Genomic DNA, 8,847 nt, shown 5'->3' with positions numbered 1-8,847 from the left:
TTTCCCTTAATCATGACGTAATCTGCCCCTGTGTCTCTCTCATGGTGTCATTAGTTTACTGGACGATTGTTTGCAGTCCTGCATGGGGCTAACGCTGCAGCCAAACGGGCTGTTTCATAGCAGAGGTTAGGATGACTCAACGTGCATACAAGCCCTGGTCAGGTACACCCAAAGAAGAAAATGAGAGGGTACTGAGTGACAACAAATAGTGAGTCAGATTTTTTTTGACAATCTGCAAAATATATCCTGTTTTGAACAGATGTGTTGGAATAAAGCAAAGCTGAGCTACTCCTCTGATTATTGAATGTGATTTATATCTGGGTGTACAGAACATTGTCCATTTTATCATCATGTTGTGTGCTAGGTGTAAATCGTGGACTTATCATACTCAAATATAATTGGAACATATAAAAACCAGGCTGGGGACAATAGTCAGCTCATTTCTATGGTTGCATTTGAGTACATCTAGAACTGGGCAAAAGTTTTTGCGCTCTCATGAGTTGTTTTTTTAATAACTGACATACCTCCCTCACTGGATTTGAATCTCTCTCTCCAAACAGGAAAACAGGTCTGGTCTAACTAGATCCTCTATCCAACCACACAGTATGTTGGATGTAGGCTGGGTCATCCTGTAGTTTTGGATCCACGACTCCTCTGTGAACTCTTCCACGGTCCTCTCCCAGAAGTCCCTCTTACATGCCACACATACAAAGCCTGGAGTTCATATTTAAATGCCCTCTGCCTTTGTCTGTGGACAAAATCAGCAACAACAGTAAATCCCATCAAAATGAAAGTTCAGGCTCCCAAAACGTTTGGGATATCAATGTTTACACTGGTTACAATCCTTCCTTCAACTTGCGATTTTACTCAATAAACTGTGTGCAATTCTAGTTACAATGGCGAGGCGCAATTCAACTTTATCGAAATTTCAGAAAAACATCACTTTTTTTGAATTTTTTTTTAAAAAGTGTGATGGGAATGCAGCTTCTGATGTGTCATTGTAAGGAAATTTACCTTTTTTCCTGCATTACTCCACTCAAAATGTTAAAGTTGCATACACTTTTTTAACTCATTACATACAAAGGGAGACATTCCAAATGTTTTTCTTTTTTACTTTTTAATCTTACAGTTTGTTAAAATTCATGTAAAATAGTATATGAGAAACTTTTCACGGCTTCAGAGTTAAAGCAGAACTTATTCAATAGGAAGCTCTTTACTATCAATTTTTTTTATTATTATTTTTATTTTATTTTATTTATTTATTTTGCCAAGTCCTGCCAATAAAAGGAAATCAGGGTGGTTTTTATGGAAATGACAAATTAAATATGTAAATAAAATATTTAAAACAATGTGCTTCCCTAACAGGATAATGAAAATGTCTTTTATTTATTGCATTTTTATTTTTACCTTGGACTTTTATTTGAAGTATGTCAAACAGTTAGCAGACCATTTCTTGAAAAAATAACATGCAAAGACCTTTTTCTTTTTATTTGAACTATGTCACATGAAGTGGGGTCTGCAAGATGAAATGACAATGGATATTTGACCTTTCATTTCCATTATGACTCAAATGATACCCCTATATTTTTTAAATGAAAATGTGTTTCCTTTATTGCATATTTTTATTTTCATGTTGCAATATAATTTTAATTATGTCCTAAATATGTTCCAATAGTTTTCTCTTCTGAAGAAGCTTTGTGTTGGATACAGATTAACCTTTTTATTTATTATTAGAATTCTTGTTTCTTTATCCATTTTCCAGCAAACTGCAGTGTGGTGTGTTTGTGTGTCAGTAATCTTCTTCCCTTCATGGTCTGCAGCACTCTGCTCTGAGCCCATCCATTTCTGCTGAAGACATGAATCTTTAACAACAATGTTCAGAAATAACCGTTTGTTTAGGGAAGAGCTCAGAAAAGGCTCAACGAGGAAAGAGTGCATTTGTCACAGATTTCTCTCTGTTGTGGATTAACCCATGTTTGGTGCTCTGGTGAGTTTTTGGGGCAGCAGGATGAAGTCAGTTGTTGTCAGTGGAAACAAACCAAAAAGTGTTCTTGGAGGAGGTTTTGCCACATCAGACTGGTTAGAGATACAGATCTTTTGCTGCTTCGTAGGTGTCTTTTTGTTGGTGGTGAAAAGCTTGGGTGTTACTGAAATTCTTCATGACTGCATGTTTGGCTAACTGTAACAGAAACAAAACAGCTACATCCCTTTGCATTGGCCCATGACATCTTTTGAATTAAAGTACCAAAATGATGATTTTGATGTGTCTCCTTTAAGTTTCTAAACTCACATACTTCTTATAAAACAAAACTTTTGTTTTCTTTCTAGTCTGTTTTCTTTTGAAGTAGGAGATCATAGCGTTACATGCCAGTGTCTTCCTCTTCAGAGGAGGAGGAGGATGTGAAGGAGGAGGAGGACGGCTGTCCTGCTTCACTCGCCATCCTCATGGAGAAGAAGCCCTGACTGAGCAGCCGGGCTGGGTGGGAGTCACTCAGAGAATCACAGGAATGCTTCATCTTCAAAAAGAGAGTGAGGGGGCAGCAGGAGGAGCTGAGTACCATGAAAAACAAAGATGTTTTTAATGGAGGAGGAATCTGACAGAGGTTCAACAGTTCAGCTAATCTGAGCCCCAGACGAACAAAATCTGTCTCTTTGGTTTGATACTCTGAAAATATTTAAATGATGGATTAAACTCAGTGAATATAAAGAAGTTGTTAAATGTTTCCCTCAGTTTTCAACACTTCAGAGGAACTGAAGTCTAGCTGTTTGTCAGTTTCTTCCCTTTTTTGTTAGAGCTGTAGTCTGTAGATCTTATTGTTGCACAAATAAGCAAAAATAAATTATATTGGAGTGAAGGCTCTAGTTGGGGCACCCAAGACTAAAAAGTCTACCCCTGCTTGTCAGGGCGTACCCTGCAGGGTGACATAATGGGAGACGCCATCTTGGAAGACAACAAGTAATAGCCCCATCTGCCTAGGACAAGGCCAGAAAGTGGCTAGGAGTGATGACATGGCAGAAAATGAATGGTGTATCATTCCCAAGCAGCAACCTCAAGTCTAAGAATATGAGACAATGCAGAAGTGCTAAAATCTGCTGTTTCTTGAGTGTTCACTTGAGGCTGGTTCCGGAAGTACCAGAAGTCACAAACACACCAAGCCAAAAAAAGCTGTTTTCAAAGCAGAAATTAATCTATTTACAGCCTGGTTTAAAAAACCTCTATGTTGCTAATTTTACTAACAGCCCCCACTGTAGGGGCGTGAATTTTTTTCTAACTCAACCGTTCAGAGGATATTAAGATCGCCAGCTCCCCCAATAAGAGGCACAGCTGAGGGTCATGTGACTGACAGGTGCCCTATGGCTGTACGCAAAGCCCTTGCGACTCCCAATATGGCCGCTTTAGCCGATGTGCTTCATTTTCCATTTCAGAAATGACGGGTGACGTCGGCGAGACTACATCCATGTTTTATACAGTCTATGATCATTCCATAGGGATGTGTTTTCACCCCTTCACCTTGGCCTCAAAACACAGAGCCACGAGAGAGGGGTAGAGAAAGGGGTAAGACAAAGGGGGAGGGCTAAGGGGTACACTTGGGATTGGCCCTGAGTCTGTGACTGAGGCCAAGACTGACCTTGTTATTCAATAGAGACAATCAAAGTCTTCAAAACAGGCGGACATGTTTAGGTTAAGACGAAAGAAAATGATTTGGTAAACAAAAAAGGTACAAGTTAAAAATATTTGTAGTTAAACCCACTTTTTTTTCAGATAAACTTAAAGAGTTTTTGTTTGTTTTGTTTTTTGTTTTGAGGTTTTTGGTGCGTTCCATTTGTACTCAGAAGTCAGAATTTACCAGTTCTGAGTAGGAAATCTCTCAGAAGATCTCTCTTGAGGTTGGAATTTCCTACTGGGAAGTTGGTGGATCACCAACCCCAAGTTTACATTCAAAGGTGGCTGCCCCGGGTGTAAACAGTAATTAAGCTCCTGTTATAATTTTTTTTTTTTTTTTGCATTTCTGACTAGTGTTGGTTGCAACAAATCAGCTCTCTATATATTATTATCAGATCTTTATATAAAGAAATATTGCTGTTATGGTAAGTTTTCCCAACTTTGCAACTGGAACGCTTTTAACTCGGAGGTGATGTCATCCCCACTCCATGCTTCCCAGTTGTGATGTTAATGGAACGCACCATTTTTCTTGTCCCTCTGGTGTCCTCGCAGTACTCTTACATGATTTACAGACTAAAGACCAAAATCTCTTTTTTTCTTTCTCTGTTTTACATAAAAAAATGAAAGAAACTTATTTTAGCCTCTAACTGAAACACTTTGTTTTAGCTGCCGTCTCTTTAAGACTACCCACTCTACAAACCCCCTTCCCTCTGATTGGCCAGCCCCCCCTGGAGGCCTGTTGAGGGCACAGCCATTGACAGTCCTTGGTGTTTGAGGCCCATCCCTCATGAACCAGTTAGGAGATCCTTATATAATGACATCATCATTTCATCAAGTCCTGTGAAGATCTCCTGAATATTTTGTGTTATTTTGGAAACAGACTGTTTTAATCAGTGTACAGACAGATTCAGGGAATTCTACAATGTATCAATATGTAGAGGTTTGAAAATCTGCACACACTCAGTTTGAACATCCAGCATTGGTACTTCATATCCATGTTTAAAATATGGGAAAGCAGAGTACCCCTTCTTTAAAGACTGATGGAAAAATGACACTTGTGGAGAACCTGAAGCATATTTTGAAGTTTTTACTTTTTCAGCAGGTTGGGGGTGAGAATGAGTCGCCATCTTCCAATTTTAACCAGGAAAATGCCCAAGATCAATACAACATACGTAATCCATGAGCCCCAGACATGAGAAATCTCAGGTCACTGTTACAAGAAATAAACACTGACAAAAAATAAACAAAGTACATTTTACATTTGTTCATTGGGTCCTCCAAACCTAACCCACACCTCATCTTATGTTCAGCTGCACCAGTGTTTTCTACCTCCTTTCACTAACTGTTTGGATTAGATCTGTAACAGTGAGCTTGTCTAGTTTCTGTCATATCAGCACCTTTAGTTTCCTGTGAAATCTGTTCACAAAGTGAGCAGGTCTGAAGAGGAGAGAGTGAAAGGCGTGAGAGTGGTGTGACTTCCTGGAGTTCAAATACGAGTGCAGTGGCCTCAGACACTTAGGACAGATCTGAGTTTGAGCCCATTTCATTACATCTCTAGGGTGGTCTGATCAGTAGTTATCAAATGTTATCTCTTATCTCTCTATGAGTTCAAAATACTTGGAGCAGCTTTGGAGGTGAGATTATTTACAGTGAAGACCCCTTCAGTCAGCCAATCTCTTAGAGCACACACTTATCTGCTTTCTTTCTGAGACACGCCTACAACGTCCAGATCTGGACTCATGCAGACACATTTCATGAACATAACTTGGACTAAAAGCAGAGAAAGGAGAACCAGAATACTTCCAGTTCTGAAATACTGTAATACACCTGCTGTTTGTGCAGGTTGAGTCTTGCATCATGCACAAATCTTAGTGTATGCATTGGCACAAAGGTGTTTTATCAAGCCAGAGAGCATTTGAACATGCAGTATCAAGGAGAGGGGATGGTCCTCTGTTCAGGCAACGACTTCATAATTTGTATCTGTCACAAATCTCATCCATGCAGTTGTCATCACTGTATGTGGACAGTTCTTAACTTTTTCAGGGTTCACACTGCATCTCTACTGTACACAGAGTTTATGAAAAGTAAGAGAAGAGCTGGCTGAAATGACCAATTACTAACTTTAACCTAACAACAACTTAACTTTGATTTATTACCGTTAGGTAGCTCTGGAAAGGTAAGCAGGCATCAGGTTTAACATCGTCCAGTGTCATGATGTGAGCTTTAATAAATGTCAGAAAAATGTGAAAATGCACACGATTCATCTCTTTATTCCTCACAGATCAGTGAAACAAGCTGGCTTTAGCATTAAATCTTGGTATTAGTTGTCAAGTTCTTTTAGCTAGCAAAGCCTGGTTTTTGAGTTTCTCCGTCTAAAACAAAATTTCAAGAGGAAGTCATTTTGTTGGTCCTGCTCCAGAATCAGCCATGGGGACAAAATATGATGCCAAATGAAAACGATCTAAAGCTCAGGGTCAGGAATGAATATCAACTCAGCTTGTTCCTTTTAATGTGTGACCTAAACAGGAACTGAAAGATGGTTTAAAGAAATATCCCATCTTTGAACTGATAGTCTAGTTTTCCTGTTTGGGAGGCTTCAGTGTAAGAGTGAGACTGTTTTAAATTCAGTTATTCCTCACAGTGTTTTTAAGACAGCCTGAGAGACGAAGGTGCCTAAGGTTGAAGCGACAGATTCAGGATATGGCTCTTTGCAGATGATGTGATTCACTGTGTGTTAAAATCACTTCAGTGGTTTGTGATCAAGAGGAATGAAGAGCCCAAAACAGAACACTCAAGATTAAGGCCTTCGTTTTAAGCTTTTCTGTGAAAAGGTGGATTTTTCTCTTTGTTTAGAAAATGAGATGCAGTGAAAGGGAGTCCACCTTATTGTCAGAAGACCAGTTAGTCAGAGAGTTAGAAGGTCTATTGGTCAGACAATCAGAGAGGCTGTTCATCAGAAAACCAGAACACCTGTTCGTAAGAAGGTCTGTTAGTCAGAAAACTAGAATGCCTCTTGGTCAAAAAACAGAAGGCCAATAAGTTAGGAACCCAAAACGCCCAACAGTCAGAAAATTAAAAGGCCCATTAGTCAAAAGGCTCAATAGTCGGAAAACCAGAACGTCTGTTAGTAAGAAAACCAGAAAGCCCATTAGTCTGAAACCCAGAAGGCCCAAGAGTCAGAAAATTTAAAGGCCCATTTGCCAAAAGGCTCAATAGTCAGAAAACCAGAACGTCTGTCAGTTAGAATCCCAGAAAGCCCATTAGTCAGGAACCCAGAAGGCCCAATAGTCAGAAAATGTAAAGGCCCATTAGTCAAAAGGCTCGTCAGTCAGAAAACCAGAACGTCTGTTAGTTAGAAAACCAGAAGGCCCATTAGTCATAAAATCAGAGGGCCAAATAGTTGGAAAGTAATATTTGAATTCTGTTTATACTTCTAAATCCAAACTAATTATGCTTCTGATTTGCTGACTGAAAGGCCTTATGATTTTCTGACACTTAAGTGGACCAAACCTGTGCATAGAGCCTGAAGGGAAAACTTTTATTTTCTATCTGTGCCAGCCCAGGAACAGTAGTGAAAACCCAGGTCTCTGGTCTTATGCTGTTCCACCAAACATGGGATCAGAACCACATGCTGACATGCAGTGTCACCACAACCTCCTGACTTCTCCTGTATCTTTGGACATTCTACTTCATTGTCCCACTCTTTAAAAGAACGCAGATAAATGGATCATCCAAAATGCTGCACTGATGCTTCAACTTAGCTTCACAACAAGTGTAAATTCTCTGTTTGATTCTTCTTCCTATTGTTATTTCTGCTCATCGTTACTGATCCGACCACCTTAGTTCACAGTTAAAACACTCCTACAGTTAAATACTGCTCTCTTTGTCAACATTACAAAAAAAGAAAAAAATACAGTGACTTGACCCTTTAAAGAAAAATTATAAACAACACACAAAACACACAGAGCAGAAACAGTGAGGAATAAAAAAAAAAGACCAAAATAAAAAGTGGTTGGCTGCTCGAGCCGTACAGTGCACATAGACGTTATATTACAGCAGTTATTTACACCACAGTCTGTGAAAGCTCGGCTTGAGGTCGATACTGCCCTTTAACTTAGACATGTTTGTTTTTGAATACATATCAGGCGTCTGAGATCCTCAGGGATCAGCGATTAATTTCACATTTCTGATTTAGCAAAGGACACAAGGTTTGGATTAAATGTGAGTTACTTCTTCAACAGCTGCTGAAAAATTAAAACGCCAGCTTCCTGTTAGATCAGGGACAAAAAGGACACCAGGTGAAAGAGATGAAATCATTACGGGGGATGTCTGAGTCCAGCATTCAGAGATACAAAGCTGAAGTGCTGCAGCAGTTTGTGGTCCTGTGTGCGACCACATTTCACAAAAAGCTGAAACGTATGTTTGGAAGGATGCAGTGTTTTCTCCTTTCTTCACATTCCACATATTTTCTTTGCTGAACCATAAATGATGAAATACCGTGCCTGACAGGTCTGTACAGAGGGCCAGAATTTGAGGAATTTTCCACCGCTGTGAATTCACATCCACACATTCAGGTGATTTTCTTCATTCATGTTGTAGTACATGCCATCCTCTTTGAGATTTCAGCTTGAAAAAGTCTTCAAAACTCCATTTTACAAGACACATCCAGGGTCAGAGCCTCCCTCCACCTCGTATGAGTAATCAGGACACGTCCCGCCTCAGCTTCAGGTCTTTACCCGTCCATCTCAGAGGCCTTGTTGTCAGTAGTTTTCCCAGGTGGACACTTAGTCATTGATTTGTCCTCCATCACTGCCTCGTAGAGCAGCAGAGGCTCAGCAGTATGACCCTGCAGAGCATATGTTCCCCCTCAGCAGCGTGTGTGAGCCCTCGTCCTCCTCACGACTCAGATCAGCCTCTCCTCTGGCGGCACTTTGAGGACACTGCCCATCTCCAGCCGGGCCCCGGCCACCTCCTGAGCGCTGGGGCTGTACGTGCCCTCTGACTGACGCTTCTTCCTGGCGGTCATGATGAGGAAAAACACCACGAGGATGGCCAGCAACACACACAGTGTGGTGAGGGGGATGGTGACCGCCAGCCAGGGGACTCGCTCCCTCTGCTGTCCTTTCTGCAAGACAACGTGATGTCAAACACAAGTGGTTTCAAAGTAGAAAAACTCAAATCCA

The 8,847-nt window shown here is 40.4% G+C and overlaps 1 protein-coding gene across 1 annotated transcript in view; it reads right to left on the bottom strand.

The window, feature by feature from the left end:
- Positions 1 to 4,755: 4,755 nt before the first annotated feature.
- Positions 4,756 to 8,847, bottom strand: part of LOC141790719 (protein crumbs homolog 2-like) — a 54,241-nt gene continuing 50,149 nt past the window's right edge. Inside the window, exon 13 of the mRNA XM_074670774.1 lies at positions 4,756 to 8,789. Coding sequence (XP_074526875.1) covers positions 8,568 to 8,789 — 222 coding nt within the window. The 3' untranslated portion in view covers positions 4,756 to 8,567. The remainder of the gene's footprint in view (positions 8,790 to 8,847) is intronic.

Source organism: Halichoeres trimaculatus, unplaced genomic scaffold (assembly GCF_033239565.1).
Source record: "Halichoeres trimaculatus isolate MK-OKI-2021-1 unplaced genomic scaffold, fHalTri1.1 fHalTri1_scaffold_5, whole genome shotgun sequence".
In the NCBI taxonomy this organism is placed as follows: Eukaryota; Metazoa; Chordata; class Actinopteri; order Labriformes; family Labridae; genus Halichoeres; species Halichoeres trimaculatus.
This window is presented reverse-complemented; position numbering and strand designations above follow the sequence as displayed.